The 27,700-nt window shown below is 35.4% G+C and overlaps 1 protein-coding gene across 8 annotated transcripts; it reads right to left on the minus strand.

The window, feature by feature from the left end:
* Window positions 1-467: 467 nt before the first annotated feature.
* Window positions 468-27,594, minus strand: CCDC82 (coiled-coil domain containing 82). Of its 8 annotated transcripts, none has more exons than XM_053561875.1 (10): window positions 27,548-27,574; window positions 25,254-25,335; window positions 23,968-24,051; window positions 22,091-22,836; window positions 21,406-21,607; window positions 17,448-17,540; window positions 15,093-15,217; window positions 9,307-9,477; window positions 6,192-6,377; window positions 468-737 (listed from the first exon to the last, which is right to left on the minus strand). In XM_053561875.1, exons 4-10 carry the CDS (start codon window positions 22,820-22,822, stop codon window positions 672-674), a joined length of 1,575 nt encoding a protein of 524 aa, XP_053417850.1. In that variant the 5' UTR covers window positions 22,823-22,836; window positions 23,968-24,051; window positions 25,254-25,335; window positions 27,548-27,574; the 3' UTR covers window positions 468-671. The 8 variants fall into 8 exon arrangements, 7 of the variants coding, with proteins under 7 accessions (XP_053417850.1, XP_053417854.1, XP_053417849.1 ...); XM_053561879.1 differs by lacking the exon at window positions 27,548-27,574 and adding an exon at window positions 27,065-27,532 and having other exon boundaries at window positions 24,005-24,051; XM_053561874.1 differs by lacking the exon at window positions 27,548-27,574 and adding an exon at window positions 27,065-27,532.
* Between the last annotated feature and the right edge of the window lie 106 nt (window positions 27,595-27,700).

Consider the following 27,700-nt stretch of genomic DNA (forward strand, 5'->3'; position numbering starts at 1 on the left):
GGGAAACTTTAAAAAAGGAAAAATATGCTCTGTCCTTGGAATAGATCAGCTACTTTCTGATTCTGAGGCAAGCGGCTTGAACTGAGGGGCTTGAGGTTTCTTCAATGGCCCACTGATATATATGATAGTATTTAAAAATATATTATCATATAATACTGCAAAAAATAATAACAAAAAACACCTGGAAAGGGATGAAGCAAAAAATACACATAGATGTTAATCGAAATATTTTTTTTTTTTTTTTGGCCAGGGCTGGGTTTGAACCTGCCACCTCCAGTATATGGGGCCGGCGTCCTACTCCTTTGAGCCACAGGTGCCACCCAATCTAAATACATTTTTAAAATCCATATATTTCCACTAAACTGAAAGGACATGAACAGTTCACTCACTTGACAGTCATGTGTTATAAAGGCATTGTTATGTAACTTTAAAATTCATTTACAGACTTAAAAATTAAGCCATTTACCTATGTACATCAGGTAAAAGTTTTATTAGACTGTAGAGTGCCATGTCATGGGAATTAAGATGAACATATGTTTTAAACAAGATATTTTGCCATGAAGATGTACATAAAATTTATAAATTCACCACATGATATAGAGAAACAAGATTCATGATCTTCACATTTACAATAATTTATAAAATCTTCTCTGAAGGAAATGTGTTACAATTCAGTCAAACTTCTCATCTTGAAAGTAATCCGCAAAATTGAGATATTCTTCAAGTTGACCGTATTTCTGCATATATAATAAAAAAGCTAGTTATTTTACTCAAAGCAATGAAGATAAAGTGGGCCTTTTCAAAATATATACACAAACAGGAACAAGTTCATTTCATGTTAATCATGAACAAAAATATTTTTATTATTATAAACAGGAACTCAATTTCAAATAAGCATTTATAACTCAGAAAACATTAGAAAGAGATCATATTGAGTATTATTACTAATTTCATAACTGTCTTGTATGTTATAATTTTTCTATTACACTTAAAATAGAAATGCAATAATTTCAATAACTTATTCAACAAAAATTGTTTAACATATATCAAATACTCTGCTAATCACTGTCCAGGTAACAAAATTTTTAAAGCTTCTTTCTCTGACCCTAAGGAGAACAGAGTTCAATACTAATATACTGACAGCAATTAGTATTAAGAGCCATAAAGTGGTACAGACACTATTAAGAGGGTTTGTAAGAGGCCACAGTTAATTGAGGTGACCAGAGTGGCATTTAAGCTATTCTGGGAAAAAAGATTTGCGAAGCAAAGAGTTGGTAGTGAGGGTTTTCTTTAAGAGACAAGAGTCCATCTAACAGTGACATGACAAGAAAGCACAGGATTTGTAGAGGAAGAAAGGAAAAACTGAACAAAAGAGATCAAGGTTAGAGAAGAAAAAGTATGAAATGCAAGGTTAAGAGGCTTTACAATGATTTGATAGGCGAAGATAAGCTGCTAAAGGTCTTAGAGCAGGGGACACAACTGATCTAAGGTGTATTTTTAAAAAATTGTTAAAATACCAATTTTAGAATGGTTTGACAACCAATGATAAGTCTATGGTAACAAATTAGGTCATGACAGCCCAAATTTGAGTGATAGCAATGAAGATGAAGAGGAAAGAAGAGGGTAGAAAAAGTTAAGAGAGGAGTCAAGACTAAGAGGTTTTAGAGTTGACAATCAGAGAATAATGAATGGCAGGGACACTTCACAGGTGGTTGGGGGAGGGAAAGAGGCACATGCATTCTTTGGAGAATTCAAAGGGCTTACTTCAAGTAAAGGAATTTAAATGATCTGATGGGTTCTTGATTCTGTTTATTAATTGTTTCTGTCCTCAGTGAGATGAGAAAGGATCCTGATGATCTTGACTTTTATGGTGATAGGGACCCAGAGAAGGGAATGTGAGGAATATATTTTCCTTCTAGACAAGCACATGAATCCCTTTCCAAGGTCATGATATCTGATTGAATCACCTTCTCAGGAGAGAATGAAGAACATAACAGAAGGGTAAATAATATGTGGACTAATTAGGGATTTTCTTGGTCTAGTTCCCAGATTTGGTAGTAAATAAAGTATTCTAGAGTTAGAAACCTATACTTTAAAAATGTGGTTGTTTTTATGCTTTTGTTATCTTTCTTTATACCCTTTTTTTCCTCTATTATTTATTAAATTTATTTTGGAAAATTAAAATATTTCTACTAAGACAGAAAGAAAAATCTCTCCTTGCTTTTATTGCAAATTATAGTTAAGGTCAATTGATCGCTTACTAAATACTTCTACACTAAATGCTTAAAATGTGTTACACATTTAATCTCTGCAAAAAACTCTATTAATTCCTACTTTACAAATGAGAAAATTTAGGCTTAGAGTAAAACTAAAAGGTAATTTGTACCCAAATCATACTAGTAGTAATAAATAGCAGAAAAAATACTTAAACTCATGCTTTTAACCATTATACTATCTGCTTCCAAGATTTAAAGAATAGGACCAGGATGTGGCACTGGCAAGAAAGAACTAAAGCCTTGAGGGGCGACCTGCAGAGAAATAAATATTGTTGTGCCAGCCCATCCCTTCTACCTGAAGATGCTGCTCCCATAGTTTTCTTCACTAAAAATGTGGAGAGTCTGGGTCTTATTTTAATAATGAAAATTACTCTCTTAAAATGCCAGACTTACTGAGGAAAACAGCTGTAACATGGAATGGAATGTGGGGAAAAGGTCAGAACATAAAAGGAGTTTGGAGTCTTCTACTCAGAAGCAGCAGCTAGACTTGTAGAAAGGAATTGATTTGCCAAGGAAACTTTGAGAGCTAAGGACAGAATCTAGTGTACCAGGTACTTTCACGCAGTGGTCCTCAATCTTTTTTTTTTTTTTTTTGTAGAGACAGAGTCTCACTTTATGACCCTCGGTAGAGTGCCGTGGCATCACACAGCTCACAGCAACCTCCAACTCCTGGGCTTAAGCGATTCTCTTGCCTCAGCCTCCCGAGTAGCTGGGACTACAGGCGCCCGCCACAACGCCCGGCTATTTTTTGGTTGCAGTTCAGCCAAGGCCGGTTTGAACCCGCCACCCTCGGTATATGGGGCCGGCGCCTTACCGACTGAGCCACAGGCACCGCCCTCAATCTTTAATTTATGTAAGAATCACGGCAATTTTAAAGTATCTGATTAATATACCTGAAATGATTGTCATTCAATAGGTCAGGGGTGAGGTCAGGGATTATGCATTTTCCACAAACTTCTAGGTGATTCTGACACAGTTAATTTAGGACCGTATTTTGAGAAATATCAGTTTAAGAGTGGGGAAAAAAAGGAAGAGGAAAAAAGTTAAAAAAAAGAAAAAGGAAGAAAAGAAATGAGAATAGCTTCAGGAAAGGGAGGCATATCCAATTCTAATTCTAAATTCTTATTTATATAACAATATTTATGTAATATGTTGAAAATTTACTTTAACTATAACTGCCACTTGTGAAAGTTTTGTAGTTGTGTTCCAAGTACCAACTGACACTTGATACTTCTGGAGACATACTTTCTTCATGGTTTGGGGACAGGTATCCATCACCCCAACCCAGCAATCCTATCTTCCATTGTCCAGGAAACCCCATCATCACATGCACTTTCTTATTTTATTAATGAACAAACATTTGTTAGAATTTTTCATATTCTAGTTTGTTTATATTACAGTATGTTCTTGAATTATTCTGCAGAATAAGATACATTTTATGTTTATTATATATTTTGGTTTTATCAAAATTTTTCTTTTTTTTTATGCTTGAGTCACTCCTACCCCTTTAATTTCATTAGATTAAAAACATTATCATCCTACTTCAACAGTTAGGAAGAAGAACAAGAATAATGAAGTCAGTCAAGTTGGCAGGTCTTCAGGAAGACATGCTGAGCCATCTTGAGGAGAATAGGCAGCAAGGGGAAAAGTAAGGTATGAACACAGGCTGGGTTCTGGGTTTTATATAGCTTGTGTAAGGCAAAAGAAGGGGCCGCCATAATTGGAAGGTAAGAGCAGAAAGAGCCACAATATAGCACTCAAGCAGCACTGAGCCCAGGTGTTGTAGAGGGTCTCAGTGCCCATGACCAGGAAGCTGAGGCCAGGAAGGCACTGGTCACAAAGCACTGCCCCTCAGAGGCACGGAGATAGGAGAGACAGAAGATGGAAACTTCATAGCACTTGACAAATTGTGAAATTTCATCAAAGTACAATAAGCTGCAAATAGGTTTATATTGACTATATACTTCTGTGGTTTCTAGGAAATATCTTGAGAAAGTCTTTGGACATTTTTTTTTTAGTGGAGAGATCTTAACAGCTTTAGAAATTAAGCTCTTTGGCATTTTTTATGTGAAAAAATGTGCACATTGTTCTAAACACAATGTACAATCTTGAAATGCCTTCACTGCTTAATGCTAAATGAGTTACTCTTCATACATAATATGACACTTATTCCTAAGAATATTTTTTTTTAGAGACAGAGTCTCACTTTATCACTCTCGGTAGAGTGCTGTAGCGTCACAGCTCATAGCAACCTCCCTACACCTGGACTTAGGCAATTCTCTTGCCTCAGCCTCCCGAGTAGCTGGGATTAGGTGTCTGCTACACCACGCAGCTATTTTTTGTTGCAGTTTGGCCAGAGCTGGGTTCGAACCCGCCACCCTACCCACTAAGCAACAGGCGCCGCCCCCTTAAGAATATTTTTCTTATTCCAGTGCCTTTCTGTTGTCCCAAACCTTGTTAAGATTTCTTTCAGGCATATGATTTGGAAATGCCTTTTGTTTTTTCTGCAAGAAGTTTAATATTCTTCTCCATAGATGCTTTATGTAACATGTATATTAATGCATAGTGATTTTTCTACACCTAGGATACAGTTTTTCACAAATGTGGTATCCCAATAGATTTTCCCATTCCACTAGAGGGCTGGCAACACTTGAAGGCATCAATAAAACCACGTTAAGAATTTAACGTTGTCTAGGAAAATGAATATAGGCATTACTGGACGAGTGACAGCTCTTCCCTAAGGCCAATGGAAAAGCAGAGAAGGATGGTGGGGGGGACCATTTGGAATAGAAGTAGAAGCAAAGTAAAAGATAAAAGCTCAAGAGAGTAGAATGAGAAGAAGACAACTTGAGGATCAACTTGGGGGAGGCGAGATCACTGAGTGGTCTGTGATGGCAACTGTTGACAGGGAAACTGGTCATGATATCATTGTCTAGACTGGGAGACCTTCGCTAAACATGGCATGTCCTAAGAAGTTCTTATTTTCTTGTTCTCTTTTTATTTCACTATGCTCATAAATTTGTGTTCTACGCTCTCTTGCTTTATTTTTTATTTTCCTCTTTTACAAATGTCCGCATGATATAACCCAGGCAATAGATTTTAAGCCAGGCTTTTTTTTTTTTTTTTAAAGATTAAATCTACTGTTTATCTTAGTTGCCTAAAAATCTACTATTTGTTCTCTCTTACACATTCATGTAACTAGACTTTCTTTAGAGGACTACAGTTATATTAGCATCCTTTCCATGTACAATAAACAATTCTAAAAGCTCTGTGAGCAGACTAAAGCTTATGAGCTGCCCAGAGCTTCGGGAATCCAGTGCACTTTTCAAAATCCCCACTTTATCCCTGATATCAAACTTAGTGATCAATAGGATATGGGGGATCAAAATCAGTGCTGTGGCCTAAAACCTCTGCACCCCCTTGATCTTCAGTTACAGTGCTCACTGCTCAGTCCCATGTCCTCAAGAAGAGGATGTGGGTGGTATTGGAACTGGCAGCCGAGATCCTTTCCTCAGATTGGCACCAGTTGCTTCTTCACTCTCAGGTCACAAGAACTGTTCTAAAGAATAGGAAGCAGACAAGCAGAAGTGAGTCCTGTACTTTGTCAAAGAAAATAAGGGGACTTAATATATATGCAGCAATACATATGTAAAGGTGAAAGGATTGAGGTCCTTCATTAAGAAACAGTACTATTGCTTATTAAAATTTATCTGATGAGCTGAGTGAATCCTAGAACATCGGGGCATCTATTCAGGCAGGACAATGACAAGTATGAAAAAAATGGGTGGAAGATGAGAAATACAAACACAGGGAGAGAAGAAGAAATTCTCTTTTAAATTTCACTGTCTTCTACTCAATTGTATCCCTCCGCTGATTATATTTAGGCTCCAGATGGTTTTTATATATTCACCTTACCTCCTTAATCCAGCCACTTTCTTTTAACTGACTGAAAATTCGTTCCACTGTTTCTTTAACCTGTTCATCCTCAACTTCTTCTGTCTTTACAATTGAGCAACATTCCTGGTACAGTTTGAATTTAAAATGCTTCAGTTTATGATAAATTCTGGTACGATTAGCACAAATTCTGCCAACAGTAAATACCTAAATCAAGAAATGAAGATTATTATTGACATATGAAATTAAAATATAGTAATGAATATACAACCTTTCTGGTTTTCATAATAGTATAGTATAATAGTATAATCTAATAAATGCATTATTAATTTTATTTAAATGTTTATACAATAATTCCTTTACCTTCTCTTATTTATACAACCAGTCAACAACTGAGCAACCACTCTGTTTCGAGTATTGGGCCAGGCACTGAAGACAGGTAAGTGAAAGACGTGCTACTTGAGTTTGAGGGAGCTGATAGTCTTGGGAGAAAGACAAATTATTACACAACAACATGACAAACACTGTATCCAAGATGCAACTGAGATGCTATGCTAGTGAGAAGGGGCACTTAACCCAATCCATAAATAAGAAAGATTTGTAGGTAGGTGATGAAACGTAAAATTAGCCAAGTATGGGAAGGGAGAAATGGCTTGGAAGGCAGAAAGATGAACACACGTGAAAGCAAGAGAAAGCATGTGAAGTACTGTGCATACATGTTCACTGAGTTACAAATGCTTACATTACAGTAATTTTCTAGATATAAGCATCATGTGAAACTGAAACTCTTATACTAATATTAAGTTTCGATAGTTTTTCACTAAATACTATCCCCCCCCAAAATTTGTAAAGTAAAAAATAACTGTGTGTTTAGGCATATGTGTTACTTTAATTAAGGTGTTGTTAAGACACCTCAATATTTTAATATCAGCCAGCTAAAAGAATTTTAATTTCTAAGTTTATATGGACTTCTAGAATTCTATGATTAGGAATACTCTTTTATGAAATCATGCAAACAGAACTTTTCCCTTTCAGAATATTTTAAATGCTTGAAGTTTGTTATATAAACCCATAGTTGAAATAGAAAGATAGCATCACTGCACTGACCAAATTAAACACATTTTAACCTACATTACCTACTTACCTATTTCACCATAAAAAATGCATCAGAAGGGGCTCTAAACATTAAGATGTAGTCAATTTTATTCTCATGGCCTAAACTGAGGAAGTAGGTAAACTCTGACTAACACATATATTTGTATCTGTGCCTAAGTTCACTAATTGGTTATGTGTTCACAAGTGTAGTAAAAGTGGTATAGTTTTAATATTTATCTGTGTAACTTGTGTTCTATCTAACCAAAAACCGTACTTATTTTTCTGAAGCAACGCTGCAAAGGACACACAGGTAATAATGTTCAGTAGATAAACCAAGAATATGTTTCCAAAAATGAATAAAAGTTATATCACTATGATTGGCAAGTGGCAGGTTTGATGTGTTTTGTATTAAAATGGTATTTGGGACTTTTTAAAACCTCTCTTTAAATTCCTAACAGTTTAAGAAAAGCATATTCAGATTTCTGTTTGTGGTTGTGTAAAAACTTTCCTGTTTTTCAGATCAGTAGAACTAATGAGGAATTATTTATTGTACACTGCTGGCCTATTAAAAGTAGCTTTTCCAATTCAACAGTATCAACAAAGTAGCTCTAGTAGTAAATGACTTTCCAACAATTCACTTGCCAGGCATTGTGGCAGGCACCTGTACTTGGGAGGCTGAGGCAAGAAGATCTCTTGAGCCCATGAGGTTGAGGTTGCTGTGAGCTACAATGCCACCACACTCTACTAGGGGTGACAAAGTGACACACTGTCTCAAAAAAAAACCTAAAAATAAATATATGTGTATATATATATATATTTGATTTATGTAACACAACATGGTCTTTAATTTATTAAATCATTTTTGCTAGGATTCAATGTATAATAGATCAGAGTTTAAATAATGAGGAAATTTTCTATGGCTATGGTGAGGATAGAAATGAATTTTTCTAGATTTATATACTTATTTATATTTTATAATAACTTGTCAAACAAAACATTAAAGATAAATTCTGAATTCACTGTCCCTATACAAACTTCCTAAATGATTCTTGCAACCCAGACTGCTCAGAGAGATCTGGTCAATTATTGCCCAATAGTATGAAGGAATCATACTATCCAATTTAGTAGAATAATTCAAACAAATAATATTTCCATCTTAATAATCGACTGGAAGGGTTTAGAGACAACTTTAGGTCTCTAACTCCCTCTCCAATCATACATACCCTTCATGAATATGCACATTCACCGGTGGAAGCTCTCAATATTAATATTTTTGAATTTATAAATGCAGCACTCTTATAAAGAAAGATTAAAAAATAGAAGTAGTTAACATTTGCACTTTTTATTACTTCATGTTGTACTTCTCTGCACTGTGTATCAAATACTTATTCTCCAGTTTTGTCTGTTCATTCAGAATTAACAGCATCTTTTTTTAGTTGTTGTTTGGCCAGGGCTGGATTCGAACCCGCCACCCTGGGCATATGGGGCTGGCACCCTACCCACTAAGCCACAGGTGCTGCCCAATTAACAGCATCTTAAACACGTAGGGAGATTGCTCGAGAGATTCTGACATACTTCTAATATGGTCTAGGTTGAAGCATGGTGTTCTTTGAATTCTCTCATATTAGGATGGACAGCCACCTTCTATTATTTACTTGTGGATTACCAACTTGATGGCTTATCTGCCGTAAGCGTTTCCACTTGGATCAAATTCTCTTTTGGACACAAAGAAGGCTTCTGTCCCTGTGCCTTTGTGTTATCTCTTGTCACTCCCATCCTGTACCCTCACCCTCATCCTCCCCTAAGTTTGGGTAATGTGTACTTAGGGAATATGTACTGACTTTATTATCTCACTGAATTAGGAAAGTATATGCTATAGAAGACATCTTTTTCACATTCAAAAATTATAACTTCTTTCCGTATATTCTTTCCCTTTCTTCTGGTGTATTCTCCATTTGTAAACATTTCTTGGAGTTATTTGTACAAGTTTATGAACTGAAAATTTCTAAATACTGTACGCTAAAATGAGAGGAAAGAATACCTGTTTATCATGTGACATGAAATCATCTGTTTCCATGGTTCTGGTGTTATACAACTTTCCTGATAAATGCACTGAATATCTACAGTAGCGATGCAATCCACAAGCTTGGCAGGAACAGTGTTCAGTATTCTTCTCACGGATACTTACGTTAGAATAATTTTCTACCCGTTCCTGAAAACAATTTAAAAATACAATAAGGTTTAAAAGAAAAAAAATAATGAAAATCTAACCAAATTAAAACTTTTCTTCGGAATCACAGTAAGAAAAGATACAAGAACAAAACACCCAGGCATTTTTTACTTTAATACTCAGCACATAGTAGGTATTTGACAAGATATTTTTAAATATACAAAATGAATTTATAGTTTTATAGTTTTGGCTATTAAATGAAAAGAGATCAGACTTGGAAAAAATTAGTTTCATATCTCTCACATGTAGGAGCTGCTAAATAGTGTTCTTGGATAGGATAGATTTTCATTGAATTCCATCTTCTCATCTCTAGTTGTTATTGAAGTATTAGTGAAAAATAGGAAAGAATGAACAGCAAAAATTCAGAATAACATAAGAAAAAGAGTTCATTTAGGGTAGTTAAAAATGAGAAAAAATCACATTCATTCTCTATTATATATATCATATTTCCCGCACAATAGTCCAGAAATAATTTAATCCTCTTGTCATTACTTTCTATACTCCTGTGAAAATGAACAAATTCAAAGTGGAATTGTTACATGTCCTAGTATTCATATGGGTAGTCTAATAGCTCAGCTGTCAATGAGTAAATAAACTAAGAAAATAGTCTGCATTCATAAAAAAGCTTTATCAGTCTGTGGAATGACTTGTGCCTGAGTGTTTATGCTTATGGTCTAGGTCTGTGCTACACATTACTGTGCTAATTAGCTGATTAGGTTTTACCACAGTATTTGAACTGTACAAAATGAGGGTATTAGCATGGTTATTAATGTACATTCACATCTACTACCAGACCAGCCTGATGGTAATTTACTTAATGCAATACACTGACAGTTTCCTTTTTACATTGATTGTATGATTTGAAACAACATTTTTTTGGTCTATTTTTTCATATTTCTCAAACTTCATGGAACTTCATGAAATGTGTCACAGGCTACAATTCAGACTGAATGAGTGACTAACCACTTTCCCTTCCTATTTCTGTGGTATTCATGGAAACACGTGGTAAGATGAAACCCCTAAGAAAAATACTCTCAGCTTGATTCCCTGTGTGACCACAATGAGCAGAGCATCCTGTCAACTTACACTGGATATATAAGCAAAAAATATACACTGCTGAGTTACCAGAAGTTTTCTTTTTGTTTGTTCATCATATTATTTATCTTTTACAGTATAACCTATCTTAAGATCTTACTAAAGCATCCATGTCCCTAAATTTTTCAGCTAATTTTTTTACATATTATAGTTATTATTTCAACATTGGGTTATCCAAATTCAGTATAATCTAGGGTAAAGTGTAGTATGGCCTAAAGGCATGCACTTCAGAGTTCAATAGACTCCAGGTTTAAATATGCCTAATTACTAACTCTGAAATCTTACTACTTAATTTTTTAAGTTAGAATTTGCTCATTTCTAAAATGGAGGAAATAATAGTGTCTTCCTATGGGGTTACTTTGAAGATTAAATAAGATACTTCAGAGATACTGTGGGTTTAGTTCTAGGCCACCATCAATAAGCTAATATAGCAAAAAAGTGAGGCACACAAATATTTCCCCATTGTATGTAAAAGTTATATTTACACTATATTATGCATTATGTCTAAAAAACAATGTATATACCTGAATTTAAAAAATCTTTACTGCTAGAAAATGCTAATAACCATCTGAGGTGGAATTGTTTTTTGTCATCTTTTTGCCGGTAGAGAGTCTTGCTTTGGTGTTGATGTCTGCTGACTGATCAGGGTAGTGGTTGCTGAAGGCTGGGGTGGCTGTGGCAATTTCTTAAAGTAAGACAGGTTTGCTACATCAAATGACTCTTCTTTCACAAAAAGTTTGTCTATAGACTATGATACTGTTTGATAGCATTTTGCCAAAAGTAGAACTTCTTTCATAATTAGAGTCAATCCTCTCAAATCCTGCCACTGCTTTATCAACTAAGTGTACATAGTATTCTAAATCCTTTGTTCTCCTTTCAACAAAATTCACAGCATCTTCACTAGAAGCAAATTCCATCCCATCTTTCTTTGCTCATCTATAGAAGCAACAGCTGTTAAAGTTTTAACATGAGATTGAAGCAATTCAGTCACATCTTCAGGCTCCACTTCTAGTTCTCTTGCTATTTCTACCACATATGCAGCAAATTCCTTCACTGAAGTGTTGAATGCCTCAAAGTCATCATGAGGATTGGAATGAACTTTTTCCAAACTCCCATTGATGTTGATATTTTGACTTCCTCCCCCAAATAACAGATGTTCTTAATGGCATCTAGAATGGTTGAATCCCTTCCGAAGGTACTTTGTCCAGATCCATCAGAAGAATCACTATCTATGTTACCTATAGCCTTAAAAAAATTATTTCCTAAAAAATAATACTTAGAAGTTAAAATAACTCCTTGATCTATGGGTTGCAGAATGAATGTGTTAAAGGCATGAATATGCATGTATAATATTAGTCTCACTACCTATCTCTACCAGAGCTCTTGGGTGACCAAATATATTATCGAAGAACAGTAATATTTTGAAAGGAATCTATTTTGGACTAGTAGGTCTCATCAGTAAAACATTCAGTATACCAAGCTGTAAACAGATATGCTATCATCTAGGCTTTGTAGTCTTGGTTATAGAACACAGGAAGAGATTTAAATAAAAAAAAAAAAAAAGGACACAGGAAGAGTCAATTTAGCAATTATTATTATTATTATTGTTATTATTTTTTGAGGCAGAGTTTCACTTTGTCACCCTGGTGCTGTGGTGTGGCGTCATAGCTCACAGCAACCTCAAACTCCTGGACTCAAGCCATTCACTTGCTTTAGCCTTCCAAGTAGCTGGGACTACAGGTCCTGCCACAACAGCTAACTATTTTTTTTTTGAGATGGTGAGGTCTTGCTCTTGCTCTTGCTCAGGCTTGTCTCAAACTCATGAGCTCAAGCAACCCATGCTAGGCTCACACTAGGATTAAAGCATGAGTCACTGTGCCTGGCCTTCAATTTAGCATAATTCTAAAGAACACTAAGATTTTGGAATGATAAATGAGCACTGGCTTCAACCTAAAAGTTATCAGCTGCATTAGCCCCTCACAAGAGAATCATCCTGTCCTTTGTAGTGTTGAAGCCAGGCATTGACTTTTCCCTAGCTATAAATCTCCTAGATGTCATCTTCTAATAGAAAGCTTTCATCTATGTTGAAAATACACTGTTTAGTGCAGCTACCTTCATCAATGATCTTAGCTTGATCTTCCAGTTATACTGCTGCAACTTCTATATAAGCACTTGCTGTTTCACCTAACACTTGAACCTCATGAGCCAATCTCTGCTAGCTTCAAACACTTTTTCTGCAGCTTCTTCACCTCTGTCAATATTCATAGAACTGAAAAGAATTGGAGGCATGCTCTGGATTAGCCTTTCTTTGGCTTAAGGGAATGTTGTGGCTGGTTTGATCTTCTATCCAGGCCACTAAAACTTTATTCATATCAGCAATAAGTCTGTTTCACTATTTTATCATTGGTAGCATTTTTAAGTGCCTTCAAGAACTTTCCTTTGCATTTACAACTAGGCTAACTGGCATAATAGGTCTAGCTTTCAGCCTGTCTCAGCTTTTGATTTGCCTTCCTCAAAAAGCTGAATCCTTTCTAGCTTTTGATTTAAAGTGAGAGATATATGACTTTTCCTTTGAATTGAACACTGACTGGGAGGCAATTTAAAGATATTAATTGGCCTAATTTCAATATTGTTCTGTCTCAGAGAATAGGAAAGCCTGAGGAGGAATGGTCAGTTGGTGGAGTAGTCAGAACATATTCAACATTTATCAATCATGTTCACCCTCTTATAAGGGCATGGTTTGTGGCACCACAAAGTAATTACATTATTAATATCAAAAATCACTATACTGTTATATATGTTACAGCATATATTCTGTTATATATGTTATATACTATAACAGATATAATAATGGAAAAGTTTTAGATATGTAAGAATTACCAAAATGTGACACAGAGACACAGAGCGAGCATATGTGGCTGGCAAAATGGCAGTGCTAACATCTTTGCTTAAAGCAGGGTTGCTACAAACTTTAAATCTGTAAAATTGTGGTAACTGTTGGCTCAGTGCCTGTGGCTTAGCAGCTAGGTCGCCGACCACATACACCAGAGCTGGTGGGTTCAAATCCAGCCTAGGCCTGTCAAACAACAATGACAACTACAACAAAAAAACAGCCGGGAGTTATGGCAGACACCTGTAGTCTCAGCTACTTGGGAGATTGAGGCAAGAGCATCGCTTAAACCCAAGAGTTTGAGGTTGCTGAGAGCTGTGACACCACGGCCCACTACTGAGGGTGACATAGTGAGACTCTGTGTAAAAAAAAATATATATATAGTAACTGCAAAGTGCAATAAAGTTAAAGTTAAAATAATACATATATATATATAGTAACTGCAAAGTGCAATAAAGTTAAGCACAATAAGACAAGGCTTGCTTGTATAAGCTATTTTTATTTCTATTAAAGAAAACAATATTTACGCTATGTTGTAAGATCTATTTATCCTCAAAAAAAGTAAATATGGTATTTTCCTTTAAATGGTAAATCTTCTCTGGATGTGAGGAAGAAATTGGGATTTGGGGAAGTTAAAAACTTACCTAATGTCAAAAAGAGACATATGATAGCCCTAAACCACTCTCCAATTTTAAGTTCTATAATTCTTTTCATAATTCTAAAAGGGTCTCTTAGAAATAACCCTCGATGGCTAATTTATCAACAGATAATTCAAGGATGAATAGGCCTTGGATGAAAATACCAGCAGTAAAGTAGAGAAGCTAATGATTTAGCACTTGAATGATTTTATAATGAGCTTAAACTTCTATTATTTTTTTCACTTTTCCCCTTGCTAATTATTAGAACATAGAATGTTAGAAGTAGGGGAGGACTTTAAAAATCATATATACATCCTCTACTATTAGAGATATGATCAGAAATCTAGAGGATACAATGGAATCTTGCAAATCTTATAAATTAAAAAGGTGCTTCCCCACATTGGTAGAATTACAAGATCTTAAGGTAGACAAGAATGAATGTCCAATGCTGTTTTGGCTAGTGTTTCCCAAACAATATTTTATGGAAATCAAACATCTTAGAAAGCAATAACAAGTACTTCATGAAAAAGAGCCTTATACTATAAAAGACAAAGTATTGTAGTTCTACATCCCCCTCTTGTGTATTTACAGTTTAAATTTACATAATAATGCTCCTGAAAGTCTTCCAGTAAAGAAACTTAACTAAACTCAGCCAAATGTCTTTGGCTATGAAACTTTCTTTTCTGAAACAATTAACATCTTGAAAGCTAATCTCATTTTTAAAAATGGGCTATGCACTAGAGATTTTTGGAAGTTATTTGTCATTTGGAACCACTTAATTATTGGACAGATATAGTTAGTGTGGAAGGTGAAAACCATAATAGCTTTTAGAAGAGGTTTGAAATAATAAGCAGATTATTTAACAAATAAATGTCCATACTTTAGAAGATCATTCAATCTGATTGTTACATTGAAATCCTACCAGGTCCATTGTCCCTATACCCCCACCAAAGATTCAAAAACAAATCATATACCTTATATTGCTCTTTCCAACGACTTCTAGAAGCTAAACTCTCTAGACGAGGCTGAACAAAGCGGTTATCCAAATAATGAAGAGATGTCAACATATCTTGGGCATATGATTTTTGCCTAGTGCCATCTGTTCAGGGATTAATGACAACAAAAAAAATCATTTTGTCCATATGAAATAGTTAAATAATACTTAAGAATCTCTTCTCATAGTTTTAGGATGTTGGTTGGTTGGTTGGTTTAAAGCATTTTAATCTAGGAAATAAATTAATGAAGTCTAAAAAATTATTCTATCAGAACATTAAACAAAGAAAACAGAGTAAAAGACTAGTTTTTATGTCATGCTTCAACATTATTTTCTTCTAACAAAAGCCACATAAAAGCTTGCCTAATTTATTCTTTTTATATATGGTACAAAACTAACAGAGATTATCCACTGAATTCCAAATAAAGCTCAAATTCTGAGCAGGCTCCAGACTCTCCGCAATTGGCTCCTTTCTGCCCATCCCTGTTTCAACAAATGAGAACCCTGTTCTCTGGCTAGATCTTTTTCTTTACTCCTCTTTTGCATGGTAAACTCATTTCTGCCTTCTTGGTATGACTTACATTATATTCTCTATTTATACATATCTTCTTAGTCTGTAAATTTAAGCTTTGTTTTCCTGCCTTAACATTTTCTTAAAGAATTCAGCTAATAAATACGTCATGGTTTTGTTTGTTTGTTTGTTTTTTTGAGACAGAGTCTCACTGTTGCCCAGGTTAGAGTGGTACGGTATCACTGTAGCTCACTGCAACCTCAAACTTCTGGGCTCAAGAGATCCTCCTGCCTCAGCCTCCAAGTTGCTGGGACTACAGAAGCCTGCCAGGATGCTCAGCTAATTTTTCTATCTTTAGAAATGGAGTTTTGCTCTTGTTCAGGCTCGTCTGGAACTCCTGAGCTTAAGCAATCCACCCACCTCGGTCTCCCAGAGTGCTAGGATTACAAGCATGAGCTGCCATCACTCCTGGCCTATCATGTTTCCTTAAATCATAACAAATTCAAACACCTTACTATGGCTTACAAAGCCCTTCAGGCCCCTGACTATTCCTCTGAACTAGCGTTCAGTCCCTGACTTTTCCTCCTGTGTTTTCCCACTCTCCTGCTAATTCCACCCCAGTGACAAAGGTCTATTCTAGTTGCTCTTGAACACCAAACTTATTCTTTCCTAAGGATCTTAGCAATAGGTAAGGTACCCTCTGCTGGAGTCATGTCTTACTTCCTCTCTCATCTTATTTCATTCAGTTTTCTGTTTAGAAGTTACCTCTTGAGAGACCTTCTTTGATCAATTTAACTAACATACAATAATAGACATTTAATTTCTCTTATTCTCTCTCCTTACCCTATTTTATTCTTTGTTACATGAACTAATCACTAGTTGAAAACATATTATATGTTTGTTTACTCATTTATTGTCTGTCTCTCTCATTAGACTTTACATAACCTGAACCCAAGAATCTCATGTCTTAAGTCACCGTTGTATCTCCAGCTCTCAAATAATGCCTTGCCTATCACAGGCATTCATTAAATATTTGTTCAATAATTCATAAATGAAATTTTATTTGGCACTGAGGTAGGTATTCAAACATGATGTATCTGTAATCTGCTAAATGCCAGATTTTGTGCTAAATGCAAGGAAGTAGATATATAGTAATATATATCTACTACATATATATAGTAATATATATCTACTAATATATCTATAGAAGTATATGAACATACTTCTTCCTACATCATGATAAAGGAGGAAACCAAAACAGTTTCAATTCAATATGAAAAGTACATATATGAGTATCACCATACTCATGATGGTGGTGGCACAAATGAGAGTGATAAATACTACTTGAGTAGGACATAGATAGCTTTCATAAATAGTTTTTCTACTCACTAAAAAATATGGCTCAAAAAGGAATTTTACAAAGAAACAACATGAATAAAGGCACAAAAACATAAAACAATAAAACAGCATGTATCTTTTAGTGAAATTCAAAGTGCATATAGAGATGTTGGTATGGCACATGAGTGTTGAGACACCCTGCTGTTTTATGAGTACATGTCTTACAACCTTAAATTCACTGTGAACCCTCAAAAGGCAAGGAGCTATTCTTATAAACTTAACCTTCCATATTTCTCAAATAATCAACCCCAACAAGCATTTTATATGAATGGAATTTTGGTGTAGTTAATCCTAGAGGGAACAATTGGAAGGCCTTAAAAATGGTTCTCCTTGATTTTGTTTAATATATATGGTTTTAAAAGTGGAACTGTTTAAAACTGTAAGGAGAATAAAAACCAAATTGCTGGGTTCATACCATTAACTTACCATACAATGTTCCCAGAAAAGATTCATCTAAAGCATTGATCAGAAGAGCCTTCACAACTCTTTCAAAGTGAGTATAGTGGTCACTAAAAGAATCTGAAATTAATTTTAAATAAATATTAGAATCTAGTAGACAAAACAATTCCCTAAATGCAATAGCTTCCTTTCCCCAATGCTAAGAAATTAAAACTGTAAATAGCAGAACTAGCTTAGGCACTCTGACTTTATAGCTGCCCAGAAGGGAAAAATATCCTTTTATCATAAGGACACTTGCACTAGACTGTTTACTGCAGCTCAATTTACAATCGCCAAAATGTGGAAACAGCCTAAATGCCCACCAACCCAGGAATGGATTAACAAGCTGTGGTGTATGTACACCATGGAATACTATTCAACCATTTAAAAAATGGAGACTTTACATCCTTTGTATTAACCTGGATGGAAGTGGAAGACATTATTCTTAGTAAAGCATCACATGAATGGAGAAGCATGAATCTTATGTACTCAATTTTGATATGAGGACAATTAATGACAACAATTAAGGCTACCCCTTAATTATCCAGTTTTGTACATATTAAGGCCTAGATATCCGAGAGATACTTTGATAAAGATGTTCAACAAGATAATGGAAAATTTGGGCTTATACTCGGAAGAAATCTTGGCTAGAGATAAAAATCTGGGAATTTCTGTTCATAGACTGGGCTGAAGTAATGGGAAAGAGGCTGCCCAATCCACAAGCAAAATGAAGGCAGTTGAGGATGGAACCCTTGAAAACATCAAAATTTTCACATTTCCTCAAATGGAAAAAGAGGAAAGCAGCATTACACATAAGAAGGCAGGAAAGAGTGCTACACAGAAGCCAAAAGAAGAGCGTTTGGAAAGGGACAATGTTCAGTGATAGTAAAGGACAGAACAATAGTTGGCTAATGTAAGAACTGAAGAGTATTTTGGCAGTAATTGATAATTTTAGCAAGAGAAATTTCACTTGAGTTATGGATGAAGAGCCTGAGTACAGTGCTTTGTAGAGTTCCTGGGAAATAAGACCAAAAAGATTAAGAATATTAGCTAATGAAACATTCCAATTCAAGGGAAGAAAGAACAAACATGCTTACTACTTGAGGAAAGACAGCTTGTAAGGACAAAAACCATTAAAAATAAAGAGAACTAAGTGGATGATAAGGCCAGAAGACGTAAGAACACATAAGATAAATATATTGCATACAAAATGAGATATATCTTCTCCTGAGGGAGAGATGCTCAGTATTAAAAATTGAAGCTACTTTTTACCCAAATGAGTTGAAAACTTATATCATTAAAAAACCTATACACAAATGTTTATAGAATCTTTATTCATAATTGCTACAACTTGAAAACAATCAAGTTATTCAACGGTGAATGGTTAAACATGACTGTTGTATACCCATACATGAAATATTATTCAAAGATAGAAAAAATGTACTATCAAGCCATATTTAGACATGGAGAAAGCCTAAATGCATTCTGGTAAGTGAAAAAAGCCAATGTGAAAAGTTAAAAGCTGTGTGATTCCAACTGTATCACTTATTGGCAAGGGCAAAACTACAGGGACAGTAGAATGTTCAGTGGTTATTAGGCGGTCAGGGAAGAGAGAAAGGGAGAATGAGAGAGCACGGGGGATTTTAAGACAGTGTAACTATTCTGTTATTATACTGTGATGGAGGATACATGTCATTATACATTCGTCAAAACCCATAAAGGGTAGAAAACAAAGAGTGAGCCCCAGGGTGGCGCCTGTGGCTCAGTTGGTAAGGCGCCAGCCCCATATACCGAGGGTAGCGGATTCAAACCCGGCCCCGGCTGAACTGCAACCAAAAAATAGCCGGGCATTGTGGCAGGCGCCTGTAGTTCCAGCTACTAGGGAGGCTGAGGCAAGAGAATCGCTTAAGCCCAGGAGTTGGAGGTTGCTGTGAGCTGTGTGATGCCATGGCCCTCTACTGAGGGCCATAAAGTGAGACTCTGTTTCTACAAAAAAAAAAAAAAAAAAGAGTGAGCCCCATTGTGAACTATGAACTACAATTAATAATAATGTATCAATACTGGCTCATCAATTATAACAGTGGTACCAAATTATTGCAAGAGATTAGAAACAGGGAAAACTTTGTGAGGGGGTGTATGTGAACTCTCTGTAATTTCCGCTCAGTATTTCTGTTAATCCAAAACTTAAAAAAAAAAAAGAAAAGTAAACGTAAGACAGAGAAGGAAGTTGAAGTAGTTCCCATCTGCTAGACTTTCATTTCCATTAATTAGCAGGAGTAGGTATGAATTGGTATTTCTTAGCAAATGTTCTATCACACTCTAGGTATAGAACACAGAATGACAAGATGCCTCCTATTTAACTGTTCCTGTGATTCAAATATACAGGTAAACCAGTGCCTATAAATATAAGGTAAACCAGTACCTATAAATATAAGGAAAATAGTCATTAATTTGAAGCATACAGATGACTATAACTGGCATCTGCATAACTGCTGAATTTATTGAAATTTGAGTCATACATCAATCTACTATTTTAATACTAATCATGAGATCTAAATTAAGCCACGTTACACTTAATTTGAGTAAATATGACCTTTTATAAAATATTTTGAAAAAAATGTAATCTTGAAGAAAAAAATTAAAAATGTATCATACCCTGTGCTACCAGAGGTGTTAAACAACAGAGTTATAAAAGCAATCTTTGAAATTATGTACAAGAATCAGAATAATAATATATATTTAAATATATCCTGTATTTTCAGGTCCTATTATTTAAATACTCATTAGTTATGTGAAAATATAAAGATTCTAATTTCTTATTTTTGATATATTTCACTGTTCGAATGAAGCTTGAAGCTTTAAAAGGCCCGATAAAACCTGGTTCACAAGGTGTTTATCTGTAGACCCCCCGAAATCCCCAAGTCTATTTAAATGGATCTGTGATGTCACGACAAAATAAGATGAAATATCATTTACTTGTTCTTTTCACTGTGGTAACGTTTTTGCTGATGGTACAAAAGCAAAAGTAGGTGAAGCATCTGTTAACATGCCAGAATGTTCATGCCTTATCATGAATCATGGCAATAGCACAAAACTACCAGCAATTATTGTCTCAAAACTACTCTGCACTCACTGTAAAAAGGCACTTTCACTTAAGAATGTCCTTAATGAAGTGGCAAAAATTATTAATTTTATTAAATCTTATACCTTAAATATACATCCTTTCAGTACCCTATGAATGAAAGGGGAAGAGTGCATAAAACAATTGTTCTGAGGAAAAGCACTTACGCAACTGTTTGAGTTGGGGCAAAGCCTCATTTATTATGAAATACCATTTTTATCTGAAAGAAAGACTGGAAAACTCTAGTTATTCAGACCTAGGCATCTGTCAGACATTTTCCCAAAAAAGAACAAAGTGGGCCTGTCACTTCAAGGAGAATAACTTACAGTATTTGTTGTCCATGATAACAATAAAGTTTTAAAGTAGAAATTAGAATTCTGAAAAACTTGTATGCACTGTTATGGGCTTGACAGATTCCCAATACTGTAGAAATAGTCTGATGAGATTGGTATTGATATTAATGATGTGGTTTTTCAAAACTTATAAAATGAAATGTGTCCACATTTGGAAGATCTACATAATCCAGTGAACCAATATTTTCCAAATGACCAATGCATTATATCGCAAAATCACTAAAGGTTAAAAAAGATCCATTCAAACTGCAAGACACACCCAGGGTGACAGCTTGAGACTGTCTCAAAAAAAGAAATAAAATAAAATAAATAAAATACTCCTCTTTTTTCCAGATACCTATCTGGGTAAAGCAAAGTTATTCTGAAAATGAAACCATAGTTCCTAACCAATGATTTAAAACATGATATTAAAAAACTGATTTTACTTGATATAACAAGAACAAGTTATAAAACATTTTGATATTTAACTTACAAAGGGAATTCTGTTTTACTAATTTCAGTTGTGATGTAGTCAACTTTTCTCCTCGTTGGTTTTTATTTTCTTCATCACCTTCCTCATCTTGCACTACAAAGTCATCAATAATATAATCATCTCCATCTTCATCATATTCATAATCATCGTCCTCTTCTTCCTCTTCAACACCACTGCTTGGGCAGGATTCCTTTTCAGAGTCCTAATTAAATTAAAATACATGTTTCAGTAAATTGTGCCTCCAGAATGCTCAGTATAAACATGAAATTAAAATCTGAAAACAAACAAACAAAAATGTTCCATAGAAATTAACTTTATATTTTAAGGTTAAAAATAAAGAGTTTTGTTAGTTAAATTTTGAACTTTTAAAATCAGGAAGAAGATAATATACCTCAGGAAAGCAACATAAAATGTTTAAAATGGACATTAAGATTGAAAGAAGTTAAAAACAGGAAAGACCATATAAAACAACAAATAGTCTTTCTATTTAAAAAAAGAGTGATGGACTGAGACTCATGCTAAAGCAATATATTAGATCCAACAGTGTAATCAAACATGTTCAAGGATATTTGATTTAAAAATAAATTCTAGTATTATTGAGAAATAGAACAGACTCAGCACTTTATAAAAAATACTTTAAGCAAAAATTTAAAAGCAATAACAAAGCCAACAAAATATAACACACCTCAAAATCTCTACCACTATTGCGTCTCTGACGAGATCTTTGTTTTGAGAGTTCTTTCAGCTTCTGAAGTTGTTCTCGCTTTCTTGCAGCTAATGTTTTCTCAGGGTTATTTTGTTCCATTTCCACTGAGGAACATTCATCTTCAACCACTCTACGCGGACGTTTAACACCTACTTTTCTAACCAGGATATCACTGTCATCACTCTCATCGCTGTCATACATCACAGAAGATATCCTTTTTCTTTTCCCTCGCTTGATGTGTTCTTCTTCTAAATCCTCCTCTATTATTTGGCCAGTGTGTGTGCACAGATCAGTATTCTCTTGACTTGGATGTTTTTCCTGATCTGGTAAATCAACATTCCTAAGTCTTGTTTTGTTCATTTCTTCTTCATATGTTGAACTGTTGCCAGAGTTAATGAGATCCTTACTGTCGTTTCCGTCACTTTCAACTTTGCTTAATTTAAATTCTCTTTTATTTTCTGGTGCTTTATTACTATCAAGCCCCTTGTTACTATCAAGTTCTTCATTATCAAAGCCTTCATTATTATCAACACTTTCATCACTATCAAGTTCTTCACTATCCACATCTTCATCACTATCAAGCTCTTCATCACTATCAAATAATTGTGAGATACTATTTCTTTTAGTTCGCCTCCAATCAACTCGAGATTTCTGCTCAGGCACTTGAGTTTTAGAATTTTTCCTTGTTTCATGTCTTCTAACATGTACCATTTTCACTTAAGCTTCTACAAAATAAAGTTATTAGGAATATAACAATGATAACCAGATTACAGCAATGAATGCATTTATGGAACAAATTACATTTATTTGACTTTATTAAATGGTTCACAAAGGCAAAATCACATGAAATATCTGAGTGAAGATTGCAGAACAGTTATTCAACAAATAATTTACTGAACATCTATGAAATAATTATATGAGCATCTATTCTAAATTATGCTATATGTTGTGCTGAAAGGAATATACAAGAAAGAAATTATAATCTTGTCCCTCAGAAGATTATTATCTATGTGTAGAACTAAAACATACAAACATATAATAAGAAAAATTCATGGTAATATTCATTTAGTACCAAATAGAAGGTAAGAATAAGTGCGATCAACGTGTAAAGATGCAGGAAGATCAGAAGCAAGTTCTTCACTTGAAGATTATCTTAAACAGATGTGATCTGATATAATTCTGAAGGATTGATTATACTTTGACAGAAATAATGAAAAAGGGATTTGGGGAAGGCAAGAATGGTAAGGGCTAAACTTTACCGCTGAGAAAGAACATGGTGTGTTTAGGAAATGAGGGTGAATAAAAATGTATGAAAAAACTGTATTCTGGAAAAAGGATACAGGGTGAAAAAGTAGGATGGGATTACCATGATGATTTATCTTGGAGGTGGAGTTATATAGGATCAATCAATTTACAATGAGGAAAGTAATAAAGTAGTAAGTAAGAGACAGAACAAAAGAGTGCAAAATTGAGAGATCACCTGTCCACTAAGATTGTATACTCCAGTAAAATGGTAATGGCTTTATAAGCCATTGTTAAAGTTCAGGGTACAATATAATCCAATGGAAAACTTACTAACAAGCCAATAATGTAGTCAGGTGAAAAAAATAAAGTGTCATGGCAAAGCAGAGCATGGCATTGGGAAGGAAAATAAAAGCCATCAGTTTCTGATTTAGAAAAGTGTGAATTCCATTAAAATTATCACAAGCATATATTAAAAGAACAATTAGCAACAGGTAAGATAACCAGAAAAACAGTAAATCAGCAACACTTATGTACTTCTATGGTTGCTAAGAAATAGAAATATGATCACAATGTAATGAGACTGACCTCATAATAGATATATAAGAGCTTACATATTGAATTGAGCGCTATCCCCTTCAAAGAAATCACCTCATGAAGCTGATTATTCCGGTACATCCACCACAGCACAGAATGTTCTTGGAGTTGTTGTTTTTTTAATAAACCATAGTATCAAAAATAAAAATAAAAATATGAACATAATCACACTTCATTTTTATCCCAAAGAGTGGCTTCAACATCCACTTAATTCACCTGTCTCAGTTATGATAGTACAAATTCTATAGGGTTTACAAGGCAATGAGACTGCTTCTATAATGCTAACACCTCACATAAAATCAGAACAACAGGGCCTACTAATTATATATCAGAATTTATTTTTATAGTATAGGCTTAAGTATAACTTTTTTTTTTTTTTTTTTTTGTAGAGACAGAGTTTCACTGTACCGCCCTCGGTAGAGTGCCGTGGCGTCACGCGGCTCACAGCAACCTCCAGCTCTTGGGCTTACCTGATTCTCTTGCCTCAGCCTCCCGAGCAGCTTTTAATGACAGTAACTACTACAAGATAGAATCAGTAATGTAATAGCAATCTAATATATTCTAGCCAACAGACTAAATAGTTTTGTTATTTAAAATTATACTTGGGTTGTATCTTATAAAGGCTGACATTAAAATCAGCAAAGATGAAAACTTTGTGATCTGATATAATTGGTCAAAATGACCCTTTTTAAGATTCCTTATACAACTCTTCAAAGTATGATTTTTGTATATTCTATCTTGTCCACTCACTTCCAGATTTTAAACAGATTACTGTTTTTTTGGTTAAGCATGATATAAACTAGGCAATTTATATTTTGAAGTAACACAGTACAAAGACATATTTTTAAACATATATAAATTTGTATAAGCTAATTGTGCACATGTGCAAATGCATTACACTGTAATAAGAAAGTAAAGCTTTCTAGTAAACCTGCTTAAGTTAGGAGAAATAATGAAAAAAATGACAAATGTTTGCAGTAGATACAATAAAGCAAATAAGGACAGTAGGTGATTTTATTAGTACCCCAAAGCATATTCGTATACACATAGATGATTATATTACAAAACTATAACATGTCTAAAAGATATTTATTTGTTATATAAATTGGTTATTTCTATGACACTGGTAGAAAAGATTGAGGATGCCACACTATTAAAGAGACTCATGACTACAAACAGTTAAGCTTTAAAATTTTTTAAAGTGCATTTTCAGTGCATTTTCATATTTATTTTTAAATCCTGACAATGATCTCAGGAGATTTGTAAATATCAAAGCCAAGGACATAGAGTTTAAATGACTTACCGAAGATCACACAGCTTGTTAGTGACAGCAGGGATTAGAAACCAGGTCTCCTGATTCCCCGTCCAGTGCTACACAATGACTGCTGCCAATATCATATTTGCACAAGTAGTAAAGATTAAGCCTTTAAAAAGTCATTATTTAATCTCTCATTCATGCTAAATTTTAGTTTCAGAAAATTAAAATGGTTTAGAGTTTACAAGCATGCTTTGTTTACAATGGTAACTGAATTTTAGTGCACATGAGTTAGGCCAGAAACTTCTGGAAATTATTTTTTCACTAGGCAAGAAAAGAATGTGCAAAAGAGATGAAAATTTGCAGACTTCCCTCTACCATCTTATTGATGAAACTGACCACAAAATATAAGGGAGTCCCCAATGAGCCTAAAAGTAAAAATTTCAAAGAAAGTCTGATGAGAAAAATATTTTTTTGGGAAACTGCAGGATTTGAATGCTTGAGGAGGCAAATTTATTTAAATTAAATCAATTTTCATTTGGCAAATGTTTGCAGTAGATACAATAAAGCAAAAGTCTTTCCTATATTTCAAAATTGCCATTAATATTAAAAAGGCAGAAAATTCTGTTATTGAAAACAAAAAGATAATTTGAATGGTGGTTGGCTCCTCTTTTTAATTGTGGATGTCTTTACTACATTAGCTGGGGAGGGAAGAATGATGACACAGGGTCAAAGTGAGTGAATGTGGGAAGAGAAATGAGAAGGAAAAGCTAGTTTGATGGGTAAGACATCTCTTGGCCTTCAGAATTAACTCAAAAAAGAATCCATGCAAATGGATGTAACTTCTTTATATGCTGAATATACACTCAGTTTCCCAAAATGAGAATTTTATCAAGCTTCTGTAATGATACCTTACCTTTAGGAAAAGAGAAAAACAAAGAGATTCCAGACAGAAAGCATTAAATAAGTGAATGAAGACGATCAATACTATTACTTTGTACTTCATAGTTAATAATCATTTAAGAAGCACATACACAGCTATGCTGTCTGCCAAAAAATAATCCATATTGTGTTCTTTCTCTAACACAGTAACTCCATACCTAAAAGGTACTCTGCTGATGAAATTTGAGTTTCTCATCTGAAGAAAAATCTTTTTTCTAAACTGAAGTGAATTCATACTCGAGAAAAGATTCATCCTAGAAATCACCTACTTGCTGTATAAGCAATGCAGGTGGTAGTTGACACCCTTAGGCACTGGCACTCTGGGCCATTATTTGAAATTCCAGAAGAAGGGATGCATTCCTATTTATAAATTATCACCCCTCCTTGATGTTTTCTTTTATATGGCAATTTGGAGAGGAAACATCAATAAACCAAACAAATTTTTGAATATCTACCAAAATGCCACGACATACTCAGGGGTGGGTGTTCCTAGACAAAGTGAACAACACGGTCTCTGCTCCCAAGGAGCTCACAATCTGATGAAGTTACTGGGGGCACCAGAAACAAGCCAGCATAATACACGACTTGAGGGCTATAATATACAATTCTGAGTAAGTTCTTATCATACTGCCGTAGTTAGTTTAGTCCTTCTATTGGCTGGAAAAGAGGACAGCACAACATCACAGAAATAGGAAAGAAAGAAAGGGAAGCCAATCTCTCCCACTTAGAATCATGGTCCAATATTCCACAATTTCACAAAGCGATTCCTGCCAGGTTGTCATCCGGGATAACTAGGTTATTCATTAAAATCTGTAATAACGAAGGTGGTTCGCCCAATCCAGTAGGGATGAGAGGCAGACGAAGGAACAGATCCTCTTGGGAGTTAACACCCGAGAGGGTGATTTTCAATTACAAACCTGACTCTTCGGCGGGACGCAGCACTCTGCGCAGCCCGCCTCCGGTCCCCGCGCCGTCACTCGGTCTCCAGGAGGGAGGGCACGGTAGCTAGGAAACCGGACTCTCTAACAGAGCGTCGCAATGACGTGCTCAGGGCAACAGAAGCCCCCAGACCCCAAAAGGGTTCTGCATGCAGAAAATAAACATGGGTCTGGAAAGGCCAGAAACCCGAGAGATCACGGACAAGCTCCAAGCATCAGTTCCGAGCACCTCACGAGAGCGGAAATAGAAGGCGCCGCGCCCACCGCAACTCTGTCCAGCAGAACAGTCAGCAGAGGAAAGACCGCGGGGCGCCAAACAGCCCGCTCAGAAAGCGCCCGCGGAGATTTTCTCGCGGCCCGCCAGGAGGCGCGGCTTTCCCGCCTCTCTAATAAACAGTTTAGGGGAGGAGCAGGAGCTAGTTCCCGCCGGGAGCCAGCCCCGCACCGCCCTCGCGCTCTCACCTTTCAAAGCTTCGCCGCCTCTGCCTCCGCCTCCGCCTCCGCCCAGGGCGCCAGCTCCAGGCAAGCGTCGCTCCTCCCTCTTCCGGGAACCAAGGGAAGTCCCGTCTCTGGGCGGGGCGAGGGCGGGACCAGGAGGCGGGAGGGAACGTCTTC

The sequence above is a fragment of the Nycticebus coucang genome, chromosome 14, assembly GCF_027406575.1.
Source record: "Nycticebus coucang isolate mNycCou1 chromosome 14, mNycCou1.pri, whole genome shotgun sequence".
Lineage (NCBI taxonomy): Eukaryota > Metazoa > Chordata > Mammalia > Primates > Lorisidae > Nycticebus > Nycticebus coucang.

Bases quoted from the DNA above. Each gene is read 5' to 3' on its own strand.
- CCDC82 (XM_053561880.1), bottom strand. From the start codon at position 22,822: ATGGTACATGTTAGAAGACATGAAACAAGGAAAAATTCTAAAACTCAA. The intron at 15,218-17,447 runs GTAAGTTAATGG...ATCCCTGAACAG, and splicing joins TTTTCTGGGAACATTGTATG to ATGGCACTAGGCAAAAATCA. The intron at 738-6,191 runs GTAAGGTGAATA...TTATATATGCAG, and splicing joins AAAGTGGCTGGATTAAGGAG to AAATACGGTCAACTTGAAGA.